The following is a 24,091-nucleotide window of genomic DNA, read 5'->3' as shown; positions in this document are numbered from 1 at the left end:
TGAATTTCAAACAATGACTTATAAAATACAAACATGGGTGAGAAAAGCTAAAAGTTAAGATAGTTGCCAAAATGGAGTTGCCATGAGACTATAAAAACAATTTTACTAATAGGGTTCCTTTAATTTAAAATCTGTCTTTCTAAACCACAGTTTTACTACTTTTAATAACTTGATTTTTTGGTTTGCCTGACAACTGACAAATGACTGGCTAATTAGTATTCACTTGAAAGAACTATCCATGATCAGTGTGCTTAAGATGAAGAATGGATTTCAACAGGGATATGGGAATCATTTTGTTCGTTTTAGGCAAGGGCAAATGGATTAAAATCCTGTGTAATTGTCCTCCGCATCCTGCGTGATTTGTGCAACAGAGTCCCCACATGGGCACCATTAAAAGGATGGGTAAGTACTTAAATATGGTTAAAAGCAAATTCTGAAGCTATAGTCAGAGGAAATCCTATAGAAATTACATGTTACTGTAAAATGGCTATATTCTGAGTCAGCTAGGGTATGTATTATATATTTTTGTTCTGGGAAAAAAAAAGCATCTTTTTCTATGAATTCTTTTTTGTGCATATAACTTGTCTCCCCTACCTCATCATATTCATGTTACAGAGCCTGAGATATTTTTTCTGACAAAAAGGTTCTATACCTGTTAGAAGTGAATGTCTTCCTGCACTTTCCTCTGCACTTATGGTTGAGCACTGTTCACCTCCTGCCTATGAAAGCCTCCTTGACTGGCACATTCTCTTTCAGTGCTACTTCCATTTAAAATAAAAATTACCTGATATGCCAATATAAGGCATAGCCTCTTTTTCTTTCTCTTTGAGTGTAGACAGTTAAAAATTAGTTCATATTAGTAATTAAAGTTAGGTGAACAATTATGTCTGATTATGGGCATAATTTATAATATATATGGCAGAACTTAATTTGGAAATTATTATGCCTGACCTAATCAAGACCACGATTAAGAACATTATAAAACAAAGCCGTAGAGGGTCATTTTAAATTAATCTAGCAATTATTACTTTGATATAGAATCATGAGTTTTTAGTTTATTAAATGTGGAGATTTAGTCCTTCGTTTATTTTAATTGTAGTGCTTGGGGCAGGCTGTCTGAAATGAAGTCTTATTGTGGTTTGAGTACTTCCTAGCTTAAGTGGGTGATAGGTGGGCTGGGTTTGAACGTTTATTCATTATTAGCTATTACTAACTTATATGAAGGCTTGTTAAATCTTTGTTAAACCAATTAGATGACCACAGTTTCTTAACTGATCCTTTCAGGGTAACCGAAAATAAAATTTTTGTAACAAAATGTTTCCTAAATATATTTTCTCAAAAATGGTTGATTTAAAAACTTTGGCTGGGATAAAAGTTGATAATCAAGAGGGAAAAGTTAATTGGCCTTAAATGTTAAATTGACTTTTACCTTTTTGGCCTCCATTGTAGATAGAAATGTCAAGTCACATTTAACTGGAATCCTTTTAACACTTGGTGCATGTACTAATTTGTAATTTAATATCTTCTAGCCACTAGAGCTTATATGTGAAAAGTCTATAGGTACTTGTAATAGACCTTTGGGCGCTGGGGAGGCCTTGAGACGAGTAATGGAGTGTTTGGCATCTGGAATACTACTTCCTGGTAAGGGTTTCAAACTCTGCAGGCAGAAGAATCAGAAATATCTCATTTGAGTTTATTTTTCTAAATATGCATTACATTTGTCCTCTGCATGGGAAAATGATGCATAGGAGTTGTTTTGCTTGGAATTTTAGCAACTAGAATGTTTTGGATGTTGGAAAAGTGCTATAGAACTCTTTCAATAATTGTAAATTATGTTTTATATATACTAACATAAAAGGTACTAATAAGATATTGTGTCTGCTGTGGATTTGCTTTGCCTACAGCTCTGAATTTGAAAATGCAAATGTTTGGTCAAAATGTATAAAGTTCATTCTGTTTGTAGTCGGTTGTTTAATTTGGAAAAATTAAATTGGATCTTATTTTCCATATGTAATTCATATGTAATTTAAAGATTTGGGATAATTTATCTTGCTGTTTTGAAATTCTCAGAGTAAGACCCAATTTTGACCTTAGATATACAAGTGACTTCCAGTAAAATGAGGACGTTAAATGCTAACATATAGAAAATGAGAGTGTCCTTTTTACGCCATTTAATTGAGCAGAGTTTTAATGTAGTTCCTCAGTTTTTTTTTTCTTTTTCTCTCCGTTCTTTTCTCTCTCTCTCTTTTGTGTTCGTTTACTGTATTCTAAACTCAGTTCTAAATGGTACTTGTGTTTTTCGTTTGCCTTTGCCAAAGGGGGTCCTGGTCTTCATGATCCTTGTGAGCGAGACCCTACAGATGCTCTGAGCTATATGACCATCCAGCAAAAGGAAGATATTACCCACAGTGCACAGGTAGAAGATGGGCTTATCACTGTGATCTTGTAGAGGAATATCATAGCTTTATTTTCTGAATTGTTCTATTTAAACACTTTTCTCTTGCCTGTTCTTAGGGACTTTTGCCATGAAAATTTAGCATTTAATGGATGTCTTTTTAGCTAAATGTTCTAAGGGCTTTATGAATGGCTGTTGAAATTTAAATAAAGGTAATCTTTTGTTCTTTAGCATGCACTCAGACTGTCAGCCTTTGGCCAGATTTATAAAGTGCTAGAGATGGACCCCCTTCCATCTAGTAAGCCTTTTCAGAAATATTCGTGGTCAGTTACTGATAAAGAAGGTGAGTGTAAAAGTTTTTTTATTGGGGTTGGACGTGGTCAGTGGTGGACATGGTCATGGGATGCATCTCTTGTTAGAGCTGAGGGAACTTAATAATTGTTTTTAAATCTGAATGTTAACTAGAGTTATTGTGGTGATCATTTCACAATATATACAAATATTGAATCATTGTGTTGTACATCTGAAATTAGTATAATGTTGTATGTCAGTTATACTTCAATTAAAAAAATTAGTTTTATTTAAGCCATGTATAAGAAAGTTTATTGCTTTTCTTCCTGACTTTCTTCTCTTATATCCCATCAATGACATCAGCTTGCTATCATTTATTCTTATTAGTGATGAACTCATTTGGCTATGTTGACCCACATTCTATTACTGCGTAGACTTAGGGACCACACTTTGAGAATCCCGGGTCTAAGGAGACGAGATAAGCCATAAGCTAGGAGGAGACGTTATCACTGTCACTGATCAGTTTGATGTCTGTCATGCTTGGAAGTGTTCACGTAATCAAAAAAGAGAAAACAAAAATCTAGAGAAGGAGAAAAGTATGTTGGAAAATTCAGGAGTATCTTCCATTTGTGCTTGTCTCTCTGAACTCAGGTTTGAGTTTCCCCAGAAAGAGTACAGGCTTTGGGGTCAGTATGGCCTGGGTTCCAGTCAGAGTCCCACTCCTTACTAGCTTTAGGCCTTGAGCAATTAGTTCATCTTCCTCTGTAGGGATATCACCCCCACTTCATTGGCTGTTGTCAGATTAAAATGCCTGACTCAGTGTCTGGAATACAGCAGATACTTAAACGTGACTCCACTTACTCTGCTTATTATGCCACAAAAAAACCATTTCTTTTTCCCCCTTCATCTCCTGTTATGCTAGAAGGTGGATGTTTAACACCAGTTGTTCTTCACCTGGGACCCAACCTACCTCTCAACAATTGATATTATGCTAATAATTTTTATATGACAAAAATAATGCAATGGCCTAATCTGTTTATTCAGACAACAGAATTCCAGTGGGTGTAAAGACTTTTCAGGGAGTCCACAAGATCAAAACTGTTTCATAATAATACTAAGGCATTTTTTTTTTTCGCCTTTTCCACTCTTTCTTTCACGAGTATACAGTTTTCCAGAGGCTACATATGACATATGATGACATCATCACTCTGATGGCTAATGGAATGGTTTTTTATATTTTCATATGGAAATTTTTTGTTTTAATTTCTAATATGCTAAATATTGATAGGTATTAGCCACAAAACTAAGCTCTTTGGGTGCTCAGTAATTTTTTAAGAGGGTAAAGTGGTCCTGAGACTAAAGTTTGAGAATCACTGCCTTATACTGTAAACTCTTCAGGGGTAAGGAATCCTCCAGATCCTACCATATCACTATTACAAACCGATGCTCAATGAATAGTTGTGGAATGAAAGCCATTTTCTTCAAGAGGGTGCTCACGTGGCAGCTAAGAATTGTTGAAAGGGATTCACATAGCTGTGTGACATTAAGCACTGTCTGTAAATTGAATGATTGAATAAAAATTTGAAATATACATAGGAGTTCTTATGATTAGTAATGGAAAATTTTATTTTGATCACTGAATTCATATTAGCTCTTGGTTTTGTAATTTTTCTTTTACTAAATGGTAAAAGTATGTCTACTGTTATGTGACTTAGATTTCTTTTTCTTAGTTTTAAAGGTTTATCTCATGGGAACTGCTGGTCTGTCAGTTTATAGCTTAAAATAGAACCAGACTGTCGGTGTTTCCATTCGAGCCCTATCAGTTACTAGCTGCGTGACCTGGGCAAGTCACTTAGCCATTCTTTGCCTTGGTTATAAGACGAGGGAACCAAGGCCATTGCCTCCAGGCCCTTACTACATTCTCTCTCATACTTTCATTTTTTTAGCACCTAGCTTCATGACATTGGCATTTAGACTTTATTATTGTAATTCTTGGTGATTTCAATATGCATTCAGATGATTTTTTTCCTTCGAAACTCTGACATCTTAATCCCATGACTCCTTCTCCCACAAATATTTTGTCTTTTCCCTTACCGCAGTTACCCATTCTGTGGACATACCCTACATCTTGTCTTCAATAACTGTACCTACGTACCTTCTCTGTAATCTCATTTTCAAGAATCCCACTTTCTAATTGCTTCTTGTTATCATTCTGTCTCGTACCCCTACTCCAATTCTTGAACCTCACCATTGATTTTATTAACTTTTCATGGTCGCTCACCTTCCTCGTGTTCTCACTTTGTCCCTTCTCTGCTTATATTCCCTGGTCCATCTTATGATCACTCCCTAGCATATACCGTCACTTCTCTGATCCTCTCTTTCTGGCAAAATTCTAACTCTGGTTGAAATCCAGCTCTGTGCCTATGCCAGGTTGTTGAACATCGTTGGAGAAAAAATACACAGTCATCTTGACTGTTTTCCCTGTAAGTCTCAGACATTAACCTTAAGTAGACTGTTTGTGTTATCTGGCGATCCTCCTATAAGTTCTAGAGTTCTCTAATTTTCCTAGATAACTGTTTCACATCTTCTCTCATTTCATATTTCCTCTTCCAACCCCTCTCTCTCTCACCTGATGACATATTTGCTCAAAGTACTCATGCACTTTGCTTTCCCTCCCTTGCCTATGGATAAACTGTCTGGCCTCCTAAGACCAACCTTTCTATTTTGACATCCCTTTTTGCCTACGAATGGACATTATTCTAGCAATTCTCTCTTTTCTCACCAGCATCATTACTCCCTTTCTATTGAGTCATTCTCATCAGCATAAAAACCTGCTGTGGGCCGGCCCCTTGGCTTAGCGGTTAGGTGCGCACGCTCTGCTGCTGGCGGCCTGGGTTCGGACCCCGGGCGCGCACCGACGCACCGCTTCTCTGCTGCGCTGGGGCCGCGTCCCACATGCAGCAACTAGAAGGATGTGCAGCTATGACATACAACTATCTACTGGGGCTTTGGGGGCAGGGGGAACCTGCTGTAATATCTCCCATTTGAAAGACAAAACCAAACTCCCCCTTGATTCTACATCTCTCCCAACACAGTCCCATTTCTCTGCTCCCCTTTATAGCAGTACTTTTGGAAAGAGTGACCTATTCTTTCTTTCTCCTTTTCTTCACTTTCTTTTAAACTTATTCCATCAGGCTTTCTTCCTCACCTCTCTACCAGTCTCTCTTATGACCTCCACGTTACTACATTCAACAGTTAGTCTTCAGTCCTCATCTTAGCCAACTTTTCAGCAACATTTGACACAGATGAACACTTTTTCTTTCATGTTTATTTTGTTATGAGATATAACACATATATAGTATAAAAAATGTACTATTTAAAAAATTCCATATAAACACCACCCTGGTTAAGAAACAGAACATTGCCAGCTTCTTAGAAGCCATCTATTTATCCCTCCATATCACCTCCCTGCCCTGTGAGCTGCCATTCCTGACTTTTTGATAATCGTCAACTTGATTTTCTTTATAGCTTTCCCACCTGTGTATGCTTTCCTAAACAATTTAATTTGATATTGCCTAGAACTTTATAGAAAGGGAATTGTGCTGAGTTCAGTCTTTTGTGACTGGCTTCTTTCTGTCCAGGATTGTTTGGGATACATTCATGTTGCTGTGTATAGCTGTAGTTTGTTCATTTTAATAGTTATATGGTATCCATTGTGAATTTACTACAACTTATTCATTCTACTTTTGAAGGACATTTGAGTTCATTTTTTTTGGCAACCAGCCAGTATGTTGCTATGAGCGTTCTTTTTTTTTTTTTTTTTTTTTGTGAGGAAGATTCGCCCTGAGCTAACATCTGTCCCCATCTTCCTCTATTTTGCATATGGGATGCCGCCACAGCATGGCTTGATGAGCAGTGCGTAAGTCTGCGCCCGGCACGTGAACCTGTGAACCCCGGGCCGCTAAAGTGGAGCGGGCAAACCCAACCGCTATGCCACTGGGCAGGACCCGCTATGAGCATTCTTATACATGGCTCCTGGGGTATATGTCCAGAAGTTACTGTAAGCTAGTATATGATCTAGTAAATGGTTCTGCATTCCAGTTTTCACTCACACCAGCAGTGTATGAAAGTTCCTATTGCACTGTATCCTCAACGACTTTGGGTATTGTCACATACTTTTTCTGACATGGAATACTACTTTTCATTTGACTTCTAGGTCATTACTTTTTCTTGGTTCTTCTACCCCCACTGCCCTCTCTTCACCTGTCTTTGTTTGTTCTTCCCTATCCTCCTGACTTCTGAATATTAAAGTATCTCAGGGCGCAGTCCTCAGACCATTTCTCTTTATTTATACTGACTCTTTAGGAAATCTTACCTAGTTTCTTGTCTTGAAATACCTTCTGTTTACAGAAGATTCCCAAATTCATATCTCCATTCCATAGACCTAGATGTCCAGATGCCTCCTCAGTGTCTCCACATCGATGTCTAACAGATATCTCAGACTTAAAACGTCTAAAATCCAAGTTCCTGTCCTTACTCTACCTCTAATCTGCTCTTTCCGTAGTTATCCCATCCTAGTCATCGTAAACTCTGTCCGTCTATGTGCTCAGGCCAAAAACCCTCACCCTTGAATCCTTTCTTTCTTTCACCCATATCCAAACCTTCAGCAAATACTGTCTGTTTTACTTTCAAAATATGTCCAGAAATTAGCTATTTCTTTCACTTCTACCATCCTGGCCTAAGCTGCCATCATCTCTCACTTGGATTATTACAATAACTTCCCTATTTGGTCTTCCTACTTCTGTCCTTTCCCCTGTTGTCTGTTCTCAACAAAGCAGCAGTTCTTTTTTTTTTTTCCTTAACTTTTTATTTTAAAATAATTATAGATTACCAGGAACTTGCAAAGATAGTACAGAGAGGTTCCATGTACCCTTCACCCAGTTTCTCGTAATGGTTACGTCTTATGTAACTATAATACAATATCAAAACCAAGAAACTGACATTGATACAACGTGTGTATATGTTTTATGCCATTTTATCACATGTGTAGATTTGTGTAACCACCCTTCAAATCATGATAGAGAATTATTCCATCACCACAAAGATCTCCCTCATGCTGCCTCTTTACAGTCACACCTATTATTCTCCCCTCAACCATTCCTAAGCCCTGGAAACCACTAATTTTTCTCTATCTCTATAATTTTGTCACTTCAAGGATTTTATATAAATGGAGCTATACAGTATGTGAGCTTCTGAGATTTTTTTCCCCCTCACTTAGTGTAAATACCCTTGTGGCCCATCCAAGTTGTTGCATGTGTCAGTAGTTTGTTTTTATTGCTGAGTAGTATTCCATGGCATGGATTAGCCAGAGTTTGTTTAACCATGTACCTATTGTAGATCATTTTGTTTGTTTCCAGGCTTTTACAAATAAAGCTGCTATGAACAATCTTGCTTAGATTTTTGTGAGCACGTCACAAAAACACAGATTTTTGTATGTTAGATCGACCAGGAATTTTCCTTTGCTGTAATGTTTTGTCAAGTTATGCTGACCTCATAAAGTGAGTTGGGACATGTCCCTTCTTTTTCTGTTCCTTGGAAGAGCGTGTATAAAATTGACGTTATTTCTTCATTGTATGTTTGTAAGAATTTATCCGGGAAGCCATTTGGGCATGCGGTTTTCTTTGTGGAAAGGTTTTAAATTATGGATTTAATTTTCTTAATAGGCGTAAGACTATCATCTTCTTATAAGAATTTTGGTAATTGTGTTTTGTTTTTTTTTTTTTTTAATTAATTTTTTTGTGTGTGAGGAAGATCAGCCCTGAGCTAACATCCATGCCAATCCTCCTCTTTTTGCTGAGGAATACCAGCCCTGAGCTAACATCTATTGCCAATCCTCCTCCTTTTTTTCCCTTTTCCTCCCCAAAGCCCCAGTAGATAGTTGTATGTCATAGTTGTATGTCCTTCTAGTTGCTGTATGTGGGACGCCACCTCAGCATGGCTGGACAAGCGGTGTGTTGGTGCATGCCCAGGATCCAAACCCGGGCCGCCAGTAGCGGAGCGCGGACACTTAACCGCTAAGCCACGGGGCCGGCCCCTGGTAAATTGTGTTTTTATAGAAATTTGTCCACTTCATCTAAATTTAAAAATAAAGTAGTGTATAAGATCCTCTTTTTATTGTCTGCAGTGTCTGTAGTGATGTCCTCTTTTATGCATTTCATACCTCCTTTTTTTTCTGATCACTCTCACTAGAGCTTTATCAGTTTTATTAGAATTTTCAAAAAAATCAACTTTTGGTTTTGTTGATCATCTTCTGGTGTATGCTCATATTCTGTTTCATTGATTTCTGCTTTTATCCTTCTTTTTCTTCCTTACTACCTTTGGGTTTAATTTGCTGTTCTTTTTTTAACTTTTTGATATAGATGAATACGTTATTGATTTTTTTTTTAGCCTATTGATATTTTTTAGCCTCTTATTTTATCATATATACTATGAAGATTATAAGTTTTCCGTTAAGCCCAGATTTATGTGCATTACACACTCTTTTGACATTAGTATTTTAATTATCACTTAGTTAAAACTATTTTTTAGTTTCCTTTGTTATCAGTTCTTTGACACATGAGCCATTTAGATATCATTGCTTAATTTCCAGACAAAGGAGGATTTTCTAGTTATCTCTTTATTTTTGAGTTCTCATTTATTCTGTGATCTGAGATCTGTGAATATGCTTGTATGATTTCCATCCTTTGATTTTTCTTGAGAGTTACGTATGGCCCAGCACATGGTCAGTTTTTGTAAATGATTTGTGCTCTGAAAAAGTATGTATATTCTGCAGTTGGTGGTCAGAATGTTGTTTACATGTCAGGTCACATTTGTTCATTGTGTTGTTCAAATCTTATATACCTGTACTATATTTTTTGTTTACTTGTTCTCTTAATTACTGAGAGAGGTATGTCAGTTCCCCTCTATTGTGGATTGTTGTGCAGGTCTATTAGTTTTTAATTTATATTTTTCATTTCTGGAATTTTGGCTCTTTTATTGTTTCAGATTTTCTGCCAAAAATTCTTCTTCTTGTCTTTTTTTTTTTTTTTTTTTTTGAGCATTCTAATCATTCTTTTTAATAACGTGGTTTTTTTTGGTGAGGAAGATCAGCCGTGAGCTAACCTCTGTTGCCATTCCTCCTCTTTTTGCTGAGGAAGGTTGGCCGTGGGCTGACATCTGTGCCAATCTTCCTCTACTTTTTATATGTGGGATACCTGCCACAGCATGGCTTGATAAGTGGTACGTAGGTCTGCACCCGGCATCCAAACCTGCGAACCCCAGGCTGCTGAAGTGGAGTGCACAAACCCAATCACTGTGCCACCGGGCTGGCCCAGTAAAGTTTGTTTTTGAAAGCTCCATCATCTGGGTCCCTTTTGGGTCTGTTTCTGTTGTCTGCTCCTTCTCTTGGTTTTTGATCACAGTATATTGTCTTCTCATGTACCTGGTGATTATGAATGCTGGAGACTTAAAATGAAAAATTGTTGAGAATTTAAAGCCTTGAGTAATGATATATTCCTCCAGGGAGGATTTATATTTGTTTCTGGGAGATAGCTAGTGGAATTGGCAATCCTGGATCATTTTAATACAGTCAGGGATTAAGATGATTTGAAGCTGGGCTCCAGTCCTTGCGAGATCCAGACTGTTTCTGCTTCATCTTACTTATCGTGTAAGGCATTTCAGAGGCCCAACGCACCATGTGGGGGATTCATCAGGCCTTCCCTTCTTGGTGGTCCTTGAATTTCAGTTTTTGACCCCAGATACCTGGGTTGCCTGTTAAAGTACTATGTTCAGTTTTCTGGGTGGCTTCTTCTGGATTTGGAAGATGCCCCTAGGGAAATGTGGCCCCCAGTGCAGGGTTTTCTTTATCTTCCAGATATTGATTCTATAATTCTTTACTTTCCAGGAATAGATATTTATTCTACATTTTGTCCAGCTTTTCTCATTGCTCTCATCGGGAAGGCTTTTTTGATTTACTTACTTTCTCATATTGGAAGTGGAACTTTGATATTTTGTAAAAGTTCCTCTGGGGAATTAGTAGCAGCTAGGGTTGAGGTTCATGCCACTAGAGCCACGCAGGCCTTTATGCTGTTTCTTAGCATGTTTCTGCCTTAAGACCTTTGTGCTTGCTGTTTTCTGTCTGGGGTCCTTTCTTCAAATAGCTGAATAGCTCACTCTTTTACTTTCTTCAGGTCTTCATCAAAAGGTCACTTATCAGTGATACCTTTCTGATGAGCATGACATGTAAAATAGCAACACCTCCTCCCCCTGAAGCCTCTTATTTTTTCCATTGTGCCCAGGACCATATGACATGTTATAATTAGTTTCTACCACCATGTGTAAGCTCTTTGAGACATTGTTTTGTTCTCTGATATATGTCCAGCATCTAAAATTGTCCTGCACATAGAAAATGCTTAATTAATATTTGTAGCTGAATGAATACATGAATGAAATTATAATGAGGATGATAAAAGTACAGGCTTCATCGGGTGCTTGTGATGATTAAGTTAATACATGTAAGGTATTAAGAACGGTGCCAGGCATGTGATAAACACTCACATATTATTTTTTAAAATTGTTGCCTCTCAGATGATCACTTCTCATTTCTAGAATATTGTTGAGGTTGAAGGCGACTTGCTTTTTATAAAGCAAGCCCATTTTTTCCCCCCAGGTTACTATTATGATTAGCCCCAGATTTTATAGGTCTTTTCCAGTGGCTGGGGTGGTAGAATGAAGCTTAATCCTTGGAACTCTATTCATGTAGCTGGAGGATTTAGAGAATAGATTTGTGCGTTTAAGCCCACTTGTGATTTCCAGGCAATCAGGGAGCAGCTTTTAATGTAACTTAATGAGTGGGAGAGAGATGGAATAGACATCGTTGCTTTTTAACTTTTCTCTCTTAAAGACTACATTCTGGGAGAGTGGCACACTTACAGTTTTATGTAATGCAAATGAAATATAATACTAAGCAATACTAAGTAAATATAAGTAGATATTGCCTTCTGAAGAGAACATCAAGATTGATTGACCTGAATGGTAAGTATTGACTCAAGCAAATGCTGAAATGAATGTTTACCTTAAGGGACAGTAAGTCTTGATAATCAGAGAATATGTAGTTAATGTCAGTATTATTACAAGGTTTCACTGGAAGTATCTCGAAACCTTGCGTCATGAATCTCTCGAGTATAACTTTCCTTTAGGAAAAACCCAACAACCACCTTCTTTAAGTTGAAGACACAGAGTTCTTTAAAGTACTTGGACATGTTGATGAGCTTCTCTCTGATTGTTTTTTATTTGGACAGCAAAGCTCCTGCCTTATGCCTGACAGCGTTATTAACTAGCTGCTTTATCCAAGAATAGTATCAGTTCAGTTAGTTTTTGTTCCATAGCATAGTTTTGTTCCATATATTGTTTCTAAGTCTTGTGTTAGATAGTTTATAAGATACAAGACAAGGAGAAATTATCTTTGAACTTCATAGAGCACTAAGGAAATACAAGATCTCTGTATATGAAATAGGCAATGACACAAGACCACATGTGACACTTTATAATTGTAATACCATGGAAATCCTTTTAGAAAGTGGAGATGAGAGAAATGCTGAAGACAACTTCATCGAGAAGATGAACTGTAAATAAAATCTTAAATACGATTTGAATAGGCAGACAGAATATTTTGTAGTGTGAGAGATACTCAGATTTCCAAAAGCGTAAGATTTAACATGTGGACTTTAAAAATTTATACAAGTAATAAATGTTAAATTATAGAAATATTTGAAAAGACATAAGTGAAAATAAATCCTACTACCAGAGATAACTGTCTTTAACATTTTGATATATATCTTTCCAGACTTTTTTCTGTGTGTGCATACACAGATGTGAATATATGCATAGATATTTGTATATGTATATATGAATAAATGGGAAAATAAATATTTATAAAAAGGGGAATATTGTTTCATAAAGATTCAGTTTTAAAATTTTTGCTATTACAAGATTGTAAATATGGTAATTTAAATGATCAATGAAACAATCCTATGTTCCTTGTGATTCCTAGGATTTTTCCTTCCTGAACATATTGGATACATTTGCTAAACTAAGTAGAATCATTGTTTTAACTGATAATGAATCTCTCGTGATTTTTTTAGGTGCTGGGTCTTCAGCTCTGAAGAGGCCATTTGAAGATGGATTAGGGGATGATAAAGATCCCAATAAGAAGATGAAGCGAAACTTAAGGAAAAGTGTGTAAAATCTTTATTCTTAGATGTGAGCTAGAAAGGACTGAGGACTTTAAAGGACTTTATAGTCTCAGACAGGAAAATAAAAATTAAAAGGGAAGAATTTGATTGATTTGAATTAGATTTTAAAGAATAGATCTTAACTGAGAAAAAACTGGTGATTGAATAACTTTCTTTTGTTTCCAAGCTTCATTGCTTAAGATATGTTAATATTGATAAAATTAATGTATAGATATAGTAATGCATATTACCTTTACAATGATGTTAGCATAATAATTTAAGAAGTAATTTTAGAATTACTTGTGAAGTGAAGTTAATTTGTATATGTGTTTTGAAACGTGGTAAATTTATAGTGGTTACTAGGAACCTACAAATGCATAAATTAAAGCAAAATCACTTAATTTCTGATCTCATTCCTCTTTCTTTAACAGTTCTGGATAGTAAAGCAATAGACCTTATGAATGCGCTAATGAGGCTAAATCAGATCAGGCCTGGGCTTCAGTATAAGCTCTTATCTCAGTCTGGCCCTGTCCACGCCCCAGTCTTCACAATGTCTGTAGATGTGGATGGTACAACATATGAAGCCTCAGGACCATCCAAGAAAACAGCAAAACTTCATGTAGCAGTGAAGGTACAGTATTTATTTTACTTACCAGTGCTGTGTTATTTTTATTTTTTTATAATATTAAATATAATATTTTATAATATTATAATATTAAAAATAATATAATATTATTTTTATTTTTATAAAATAATGCTTATTTTCCTATAGTAAATTAATATAATTTTTCAAGATTTTCATGACAATAGCATATAGACTTTTGTCACCCCTTGATCACAGAATTCTTTATTTTTTGGTTGTAAAATAATATGTGTTGATTATACAGAATTTGGAAAACACAGAAAAAAGTAAAGAAATAAAAAATATGTCAATTGCGTATCTCTGAGGCAGGTCTTTATATATAGTATGTTGGTTTATTTACTTTGAATCTTTTTTGTTTAACTTTTTTACATTGGGCTAACATTGTATATGTAATTTTATCTTCTGATTTTTTTTCATTTAACTTGTCATCAGTGTTTTTGCATGTTATTAAAATCTTCATAAATAATTTTAATGGCTGTATGATTAACATGATATGGTTGTACTACTGTTTGTTTAACATTTCCCTATCATTGGATATTTTGCTGTTTGCAGATTTTTTCTGTTATAAATAAATGTGATCATTATCTTTGTGCATGGTGCCTTTTCTGTATTTCAGAATATTTCTGTAGGGAATAAAGTCCAGAATGGAACCAACCAAATGCATGTAGGTTTGCAGAAAATTCCTGAATATTGGAATCTCTAAGAGTACATTTGACTTCTTGCAGACAAATGCGAAAATATCAAAGATCATGTAGACTGAAGATCAGTTTTCATTAAGAAAAGTTCTGTTATGTAACAGTATGGCATAAGACATAATTGGTCTGTCTTCAGGATCATTCCATTTTGCAAGTATTATTAATATAGATGCAAACATTATCCTAAATACTAAGGATACAGCAGTGAACAGACAACAAAGTCTCCTCCTGGAGCTTGCGTTCTAGCGTGGATAGGATGGGGAGACAGACAACAAATAGACAAATGAATAAATTATATGTCAGGTAGTAATAAGAACAATGCAGAAAAATAATAACTAAACTGTAAAAATATAAAATAATATATTATTTGTGTTCTGTCTTGTTTACAAAAGAGGTACTTCAAGTATGTTGTAGTAGTATGAGTTTAAAATGAGGCAAAAAAAGAAAACCAAGAATGAGGGAACAAGTGAATTCAGGAATAAGGCTAAAAATACAGTTCAGTAACTTAGCTGTAATGTATTCTGAAAATGAGTCACAAAGGTAGATCTAAGTTCTCTAGCATCTGACACAAAAAGCTTGTGAAGTTATCAATTCACTGTCTATGTCATAAGAACAGACAGACGATGATGAGAGTCATGGTGTTGTGGTATAAGATCGGGTGGGCATTCTCCTTGGCCAGTCTTCATGAAAAGGAGTAACAGTGATATCCTGTAAAGGCATCTAGGATGCAGTGACACAGTTTGTGGGTTGTTTCATTTAATGGCCTTTAATATAAGCTAGTGGCCTCATAGCGAGTGTCAGTTTAGTACAGCTTGAGGGAGTTAGTCGGGTGGCAGATTTTGCATATGACAAAATTTAGATGCTGTTAGTTCTCATAATAAACATTGACATTTTGGTGTGTATTTTTTCAAGCCTTTTTTTTTTCTTTTTAACCTGCAGTTGCAAAATCCAAAAAGCACTGAAAATGAAAAATATTTCCCTTGGTTTGATAGAAACTCACTTGATGGGAAAATCTGACCCGAGTTGATGTGGGGCTATTTTTTAGTCTTTATTATTCCATTTAGTGTGAATATTTTATATGTTTCTTTGCACAAAATGGAATAGCACCTGAGAACCCACTAGGAATTTGGAAAATACATGGTAAATATATTGTATTAGCTTTCTAAACTCTGAAAAATTATGAATTCTCAAAATAGTTTGGCCCCAAGGGTTTCAGATAAGGAATGGTGGGTCCTACATAATGTGTATACAAAATATATACTTAAATAGGATCATGTTTTCTTTGTTCATCTAAAAATGTGAGTTTTTTAAATAGTTGTCACAAAGATTGCTCTCATTTTTAGTGATGGCTTAATATTTCATTATTATCAATCTACCATAATGCAACTAATCCTTTTAGATTTAGATGCTTCCAGTTTATTGCTTTACATCTTTTTGAGCCAGTCTGATTATCCCTTAAGATATGGAATTCTAGAGATGGAATTACTGGGTCAAGAAGAAAGCACATTGGAATGATCCTTTGATTCATTAAATACATATTGGGGTTCTTATTATATGTCAGGCATATGTTGCCAAATTGCCATCTGTAAAGGTTATACTCATGTTACAGATTCTGTATGAGTTTGAAAGAGAGTTTTATATCCAGCATGTGTTTATGAAAGTAGGTCCCACTAGATAAGAATCCTTGCATTCCTTACTCAGTTGCTTGGTAGGGGTCTGTACCTGTTAAGACTAATCACAGCAGAGAATCAAATCAAAACAAAACAAAAAATCATTTCCTGCCACAGGAGCCTGGCTGCCCAACAGCAGGCACCCTAAAATAGTAGAGATTAGTGGCCAATCTTCCCTTTCCTCTTCCAATCCTTAAGAGTCCCTCACAAAGGACACCTTTAGGGACATAATCAGCTGTATTCCATGAAAAGAATCTTAAGTCACTGTGGGGAAAAGATCAGCTAGAAGGGGACAAGAAGTGAAGGCTCTCTGCAAAGGTTTTTGGTGCCATCTCTATCATAAGAAGCCATGAATATGACTTTCTTCTGAGTGGAGAGCCATGGGGTAGAGTGTGTTTTCTTTTCACTCTTGGCCCCTAGTCTTTGAAGGTATTACATCTTTCTCAGCCTCCACCTGCTTCTAGGAGAAAAAAGGCCTGGTTACACTGGATATTTCCCAGTCACCTTGTTTCCAGGAATCATCTTGTGATTTTTTTCAGCTCAGTTATTTATTTGTCAGACACTTGAAATGCAGTGGTCTTTGGTATACCAGTTTTTTGGCCTTCATATTGATTCCAAACAAACTTCGGTTCCAGATGTCTGAGAACTCTTTACTTTTTTTTTTTTTTTTAACTTCTGTAGCATATACTAGTTAATAATCTTAGACTACGTGTTCATAGGAAAATGAGTTAATTTGAAATTTTTTGTTGTACTGTATTGCAAGTATACCGTATCCCTTGAGATTATCCATCAGTTATATAAACTATTCATAAATGTATTGAAATGTGTTGCTACAATAACAAGTAAATAAATGAATCCTATATGTGAGAAAAGGAAGGGCAGAGAGAAGTAATGTTAAATAATTTGCATTAGACAATTTTAACTGTGTTAAATTGGGAAAAGCTGCATGTCTTCAGTTTTTATTGGAATAAACAAATCAAATTTATTTGTGACTGTTGGCTTTTGACTTGCACCCTGTGTTAGCTGGTGTTAATTTCACACTGGTAACTATTCTCTCAGAGATGAGATTTCTCAGGGAGAGCATATTTGCAGGGCTCAATGGAGAAGGTGTTTTCTTTATAAAATACTGACAAGGATATAACCAAATGATGTTAGTGTACTTAGTGTTAATTTTACTACCTGAGTACTCTTAGAACTTAAGATGTTAGAAAAGGTTCTTGGCTTTACTCCCAACGAATACAAGGAATTTATTTATGATTTGAAATGTTCAACAGAATGCCAGATTCTCCATATGAATTGGGTGAATTGATTTCAAGTTCTCTTGGTACAAGAGTTCTACTTATGCCCGTTTTGTGTTTAGAGTAATACTGTTTTATTTATATTGTCAGAATCTTTTATACAAGATGCCTTTGTTTATAAGGGCTGGGCTGTCTGGCTTCTCATTTGTGTGGCTACCGTAACAGTTTTTTTGAGAAACCCATTAGGTATAGTTGGGATTGTAAAGAAACATGATGTTGCTTTTACATTCCAGCAACTTAAAACATTAGTCAAAAGATGAAACAAATACAAGGATCTTTAGGAACCTATCTCTTTATCTTCTGATATATACTTTTAAATTAGTAACTGACAGTGCAGTATCAACCGTTTGAAAGAGGCTTATAAAAATGCTAGTGAGGGGCCGGCCTGGTGGCGCAAGCGGTTAAGTGCATGCGTTCCGCTGCGGCGGCCTGGGATTCGCCGGTTCGGATCCTGGGCGCGCACCAATGCACCGCTTGGCAAGCCATGCTGTGGCGGCGTCCCATATAAAGTGGAGGAAAATGGGCACGGATATTAGCCCAGGGCCAGTCTTCCTCAGCAAAAAAAGAGGAGGATTGGCAGATGTTAGCGCAGGGCTGATCTTCCTCACACACACAAAAAAAATGCTAGTGAACATACTCGCTTATAAATATTGGTATAATCTGGAAGGAGGTATTAAAAGGCAAGCATGCATGCATGTGTGTGTGCACAAACACACACACACTGTTCTGAAAACTTTATTTTAAAACAGATGAGAAATGCCAGGCATTGAATAGAAATATAAGAAAAAAGAGGGGCCGGCTTGATGGCGTAGTGGTTAAGTTCGTGTGCTCCACTTGGGCGGCCCAGGGTTCACGGGTTCGGATCCTGGGCGCAGACCTGTACATTGCTCATCAAGCCATGCTGTGGCAGCGTCCCACATACAAAATAGAGGAAGACTGGCACAGATGTTAGCTCAGGGCCAATCTTCCTCAAGTAAGAAGAGGAAGATTGGCAACACATGTTAGCTCAGGGCCAATCTTCCTCACAAAAAAAAAAAAGAAATATAAGAGGAAAGAACGAACATTGGAGGATGCCGTAAAGTGACCAGGCCTGTAGAGGCAGGGATGGAAATACAAACCTGAAATTGTTCCTGGTTCACTTAGTATAGAGAGTCAACCTAGAGACTGGATATCTTCTTTCAAGTCTCAATTATAGTTTAACTTGAAAGCAAAGAGGTCAATAGTAGAAAGCTTCAGATATAGTTAACAGGCAGATTGATTCCAAGGTAAAGAAAACTTCTTGATTCCCTTTCTGTGCTAATTTCACCTAACGGAATGAGTCATGGAATTTAGAGGTCAACTAATCAGTCTTCCTGTTTTACAGATTGAGGACCAGAAGAGAAATCTAGGATGAGACCCCAGGTCTTTTCCTTCCCAGTCCAGTGTACTTTTACAGTGTGCTGTTTTACTTCTCCCCTCACCTCACTGGTTGAACTTGGCTATGCTGTTTATTTTCTTTACTTCTCACCTCCAAATTAAATGAACCAGGAGCAACGTCAGGTTTGCATTTCTGTCATCCTTTATTTAAACCTAGTTACTCTGAGGAAGTTCTTCCCATTTTCCATGGTGATACCCTGGTAGGTAAAACTTGTTTCACCAAGGATTTGTAGATTTAGCACCGTCTTGCTCTTTCTCCAAGCTGTTTCATGGATTCACATATTGTGGATTTGAAACTGTCGTTCTCAATATTTCGTCTGTTCTCTGTGGTCTCTGGTGTTTGAGTAAAACTGAATCTTAATGTCATTTGTACAGGTATTGCAGGCAATGGGATATCCAACAGGCTTTGATGCAGATATTGAATGTATGAGTTCTGATGAAAAATCAGATAATGAAGGCAAAAATGAACCAGTGTCTTCAAACTCAAGCAATAATACTGGAAATTCTACAACTGAAACCTCCAGTACCTTAGAGGTATACTTATGTATTTTTTTCATTAGAAAAAAGTAATGTATGTTCATTGTAGAAAATTTGAGAGATATGGAAAAGTATAAATAAGAAAATCAAAAGCATATACAAATGTGTATATTCCAGAGGCAGGCATTATTACTATTTTGGTTTATTTCCATCTAGCCCTTTTTGTACGAGTATTTTTATGAAGGCAATAATACTTTCATGCAGTTTTACATCTTGTTTTTTTCACTTAACTCTAAAAATATCTGTAAACATAACTATATGCTGCACAACCATGTGAATGTACCCTAATTTAACTAGCATTTACCTTTCACTGGCCATGGAAGTTGCTTCGAATATTTCACAATTGTAATGTATCAAAGAGTATTAATAACTGAAGAGGGAAAAACCGAAGGATCTAGTGGAGGAAATTTAGGATTATTTGCAGGTTGTGCTAAGCTTTTGGGGACAGTGGGTCGTCATTGAGTTGGTCCAGCCCTGAGGAAGGCATAGCCTGACCTAGTATGTTCCTCAGACTCTGAGTAAGTCCTGGCCTATGATCTTATTGCCACAGACAGTAGAATGGGACAAAATCTAAGGACTAAGTATACACGGCCTATTTGGGAATTCGTGGAGCCCTTGTCTATTGCACTCTACATAGGGAAAATTAGCTTTAACTGCAACAGCTTACATTAACATTTTTTTTTCTAATTTTGTCATTTTTGAGAATGAGTATTTATTAAGGACTTAGTGGACTATAATTTTTTCAGTCTATAAACCCCTTTTTTTTACCTGCTTACTGCTAAATGCTGCAGAAATTGTGTCCAGAGCCTCAGAATGTCCTCAGCCAGAAGGGCAAAAGACATGTTTATAACTAATTATAATGTAATGTGATAAGCACCGTGATTGCAAAATGAATATAATAGTGTAAAAGCTCCAGGGAGGAAGTCATTACGAAACTTACACACGTGTAAAACCAAAGGGAATAAAATGTGAGCTAGGTTTTAGATGAGGGTAGGATTTTGCTATGTGGGGAAGAGGTGGAAAGAAGGCATTCTGGGCTAAAGGAATAGGAGGTATAATGACCTGGAGTTGTGAAAGTACATGTTTAAGACATGCCAGGTGAGGGGCTGCCCAGTGGCATAGTAGTCAATTTTGCACGCTCCGCTTTGGCAGCCTGGGGTTTGCAGGTTCAGATCCCAGGCACAGACCTATGCATGGTTCATCAAGCCATGCTGTGGTGGCATCCCATATACAAAATAGTGGAAGATGGGCACAGATGTTAGCTCAGGGGCCAATCTTCCTCACCATAAAAAAAAAAAAAAGAAAGAAAGAAAAGTGCCAGGTGGGCCAGTGTGGAGGGGATTGATGGGAACTGAAGCCTTTGAAAGCCATGACTGATTCTTCATGTGATATTGTGGAGGACAGAAGACATGGCATCTGGCTTTTAAGAGGAGCAGTCATTCACAAGTGATAGTCACAGGCAGGGCAACATGTTCTGCTGGCAGTGTTATAAATACTAAGAGAAGAAACAGCTCATTAATTATGAGGCTCTGACTGTTAAGTTCAAAGGGCATTATGAAAGGAGAGAGCAGTGTGGGCTGCGCTTATAGCAGCCACATGAGTATGGGGAGGTTTTGGTAGTGAATACATCTATGCTTTGTATCTGTATAATGTAGTAATAGGATGAGGGGAGAAAGCCCTATTCTTTATTTAAAATATTAGTAACTTATTAGAAATGCAAATATTTTTATGTCTTGGCTCATTTTTATAAAAGAGATGTCAGATTTGGAAAGCAGAGAGTGGTTAACATAGACCTAGTTTCAAAAATTACTCATTAGTTGGGGCCGGCCCGGTGGCGCAAGCGGTTAAGTGCGCGCGCTCCGCTGCGGCGGCCCGGGGTTCGCTGGTTCGGATCCCGGGCGCGCACCAACGCACTGCTTGGCAAGCCATGCTGTGGCGGCGTCCCATATAAAAGTGGAGGAAGATGGGCACAGATGTTAGCCCAGGGCCGTCTTCCTCAGCAAAAAAAGAGGAGGATTGGCGGATGTTAGCACAGGGCTGATCTCCTCACCAAAAAAAAAAAAAAAAAAAAATTACTCATTAGCTTTCAAAGATAGAGACTGGAAATTTGCCTTGAAATTTTTAAATTGTAGATTATAAAACTCTTCAAGAAGTGATGTTTATTGCAAAAGACCCAGGAATGTTTGTTAAACTTGTCTTTAAAAATTGTCCAATGTTTGACTTCTACAGCATCACCCACTTATCAAATCAGCATAGAGTACTTTATTAAGAGAATCTTCTTGTCCATTAGGTTTATATACATAATAATTCTTTTGGGCATTCATTTCTTCAGCACTTCTTGAGCACTTACTGTGGTGGAATAACAGACATGATCTCTAACCTCAAAAAGTGCTCAATCTGTGGGTCTTTTCTCATAATTATTGTTGTAGTGTTTTGTGTTTTGTTTCATTCTGGTGCTAGCCTCTCTTCGTTGGCGCCTGCACACTCTTCACGTGGATTGCTTCTCTTCCATATGTCTAGTCTTATCCTTCCTCAAGTTAGTTCTGTTTACCACTCCTAGAGTGATTGTTCTACAACACAAATCTAATCATGAACTTTTCTAAATTAATGTCTTTCAGTGGCTCCTCACTGTCCATGATAAAGTCAAAGTTCATTTGCATGGCATACAAAGTCCTCGTCCTCTATGATTCGGATTCATCTCCATCAAGGGTGTTTCTAATCAAGTCCTACCTTCTTCTCCTCACTCCCTTATACAGGCAGACTGAACTTCTTGCCATTTCCCAAACAAATGTTCTTTCCTTCTCTTGGGCCTTTGCATCACTGTTTCTTCTGTCCAGAATGCCCTTCTCCTTTGTTTCCTCCTTATGATGGTCTACTGCTTGCTTTTTAAGGTCAGGTTCCCATGTCACTTTCAGGAAAACTATCCTGATTGCCCTAGAAAACGATTCCCTCTGCTATGTTTCCATAACATACATCTGTTCTATAATATACATTGTTTTACAGTGATTGTGTGTGTGTGTGTGTGTGTGTGTCCTGCACTACATTCTAGCTCCTTGAGGGCAGAGAATGACTGCTTTTATTGTTATTTTAAAATTTCAGAATCTGTAGTCTGTAGCCTGCTGTTTTTACCTTAGGTGCCCTTAAATCTCTTTAGAGAGACTGAGAGGTGTATAGGGACGTTTTCTTCCCATCTCCCAAATTGAGAGTTATTTCTTCCTAACCCTAAAGATGAAAAGCAGTGAATGCTCAGGTGTCATGTGAATTTCAGCTGTTCTAGTTCTATCCACTTTGTTAGTTATTTAGAGTATTATTCTTAGAACATGAGCACCACAGATCAGACCGTAGAGTGCCATGTAATGGCAAGGCTACATTGTTCTTGAATATGGATCTGTTGAGACAGCTCTGCTTCAAAGGTAGGCTGGCCAGATGACTTTACTGCTTGTAGAGTTTCCATACCTTTAAAGAGATTTTGTCATTTGTATATAGAGATGATCACGCATCCTGGCCCTTAAATGCTTTAAAGTACAATTTTTGAGCCTATTTTTCAACAGAGATGTAGTATAATTGTATTAATAAGAAATTTAATACTCTAAAATCTTACTTAATTGAACCTCCTTTTAGGTAAGAACTCAGGGCCCTATCCTCACAGCAAGTGGCAAAAATCCTGTAATGGAGCTCAATGAAAAAAGAAGAGGTCTTAAGTATGAACTCATCTCCGAGACTGGTGGAAGCCATGACAAGCGCTTTGTAATGGAGGTGTGTACCTAGATACAAGCCAGCCTTGTTTTTCCCCTCAAACACATAGGATATCCTGAGCTTACCTGTAAAAAAAGTTGTAGACTGAGTTTTTCTTGTGGCACTATTTTCTCCGTTATGACTGACTTAAGTTAAAACCACATAGAGGAACTGCATGGGATAATTGCAGAGTGTTGTTCTTGATTTTAGGTAGAAGTAGATGGACAGAAGTTCAGAGGTGCAGGTCCAAATAAGAAAGTGGCAAAGGCAAGTGCAGCTTTAGCTGCCCTGGAGAAGCTGTTTTCTGGACCCAATGCAGCAAATAATAAGAAAAAGAAGATTATCCCTCAGGTATGAGTTAAGTATTAAACCTTTGCAATGCCTTTGAAAAATATTACCAGAATTAAATTTCCTTTCCTGTCTTTAAATTTCCTTTCCTGCCATGTTACTTTTTCTGAAATTACTTTTTTTTCTTGGATTTGGCAACCTTTTCTTTGGGTTAGTCAATGAATAATATGAATGTGATCAGTGGTTCTCTGTTCTGTGGTCTTTCTAGGCAAATTATATATTAAAAAGAGACTGTTAGCATTTATATATTAAAAAGAGACCATTAGCATTATTTGGGGGCTTTAGGTCACTCTTGATGAGGTAGATGTTGAGGGATTTGGACTTTAATGAGATGTTAGCGTTTGTGTTTACTTTAGGGAAGCTGCGGAGCGTACTTGGGGCTTACGTTCATCAGGGGTTTGCAGATGCTGTTCCATTTCCTTTCCAGTTTGGAACTTTTGCATTATTCATTTGGGTTTTTCTTTGGGAGGTGGCACAGTAGAACTTGACCCTCTGTTGCATCTGTTCATTATTGACATTGGGAATGTGAGTGCTGCTAAAGGCCCAGGATTGTAGCAAAGTATTTTAAAAAGATGGCTTCCTCATTACATGCTTTTGGATAAGAGATTCTTCCTTCCATTCATTTATTCGTTCAAAAATATTTTCTAGACATATACTATATGCATGGTTTGTAAGGAAAAGAGATACATAAGTAAATATGACACATTCTCTGCCTCATGGAGAGTAGTGGTGTAATAATGTCTGAATATATTATATGATAGAAACAAATCAATTAAAAATGTTTAGACTAAT

At 36.9% G+C, this 24,091-nt stretch overlaps 1 protein-coding gene across 6 annotated transcripts in view; it reads left to right on the top strand.

Annotated features, from left to right (window-relative positions):
- The window catches only part of STRBP (spermatid perinuclear RNA binding protein), a 133,937-nt gene that overhangs the window by 92,121 nt on the left and 17,725 nt on the right, over positions 1-24,091 (top strand). For all 6 annotated transcript variants that reach the window (XR_009215919.1, XR_009215920.1, XM_058523998.1 and 3 more), the window contains exons 7-15: positions 307-402; positions 1,530-1,641; positions 2,319-2,416; positions 2,627-2,738; positions 12,868-12,960; positions 13,389-13,588; positions 19,055-19,213; positions 22,838-22,972; positions 23,162-23,302. Coding sequence is in view for 4 of the 6 variants with exons in the window: in XM_058523998.1 (XP_058379981.1) it covers positions 307-402; positions 1,530-1,641; positions 2,319-2,416; positions 2,627-2,738; positions 12,868-12,960; positions 13,389-13,588; positions 19,055-19,213; positions 22,838-22,972; positions 23,162-23,302 (1,146 nt within the window). In the remaining 2 variants the exon portion in view is untranslated. The remainder of the gene's footprint in view (positions 1-306; positions 403-1,529; positions 1,642-2,318; positions 2,417-2,626; positions 2,739-12,867; positions 12,961-13,388; positions 13,589-19,054; positions 19,214-22,837; positions 22,973-23,161; positions 23,303-24,091) is intronic.

This window comes from Diceros bicornis, chromosome 28 (assembly GCF_020826845.1).
Source record: "Diceros bicornis minor isolate mBicDic1 chromosome 28, mDicBic1.mat.cur, whole genome shotgun sequence".
NCBI classification, from domain to species: domain Eukaryota; kingdom Metazoa; phylum Chordata; class Mammalia; order Perissodactyla; family Rhinocerotidae; genus Diceros; species Diceros bicornis.
Note: the sequence above shows the minus strand (reverse complement) of the source record. Positions and strands in the feature narration are given on the sequence as shown.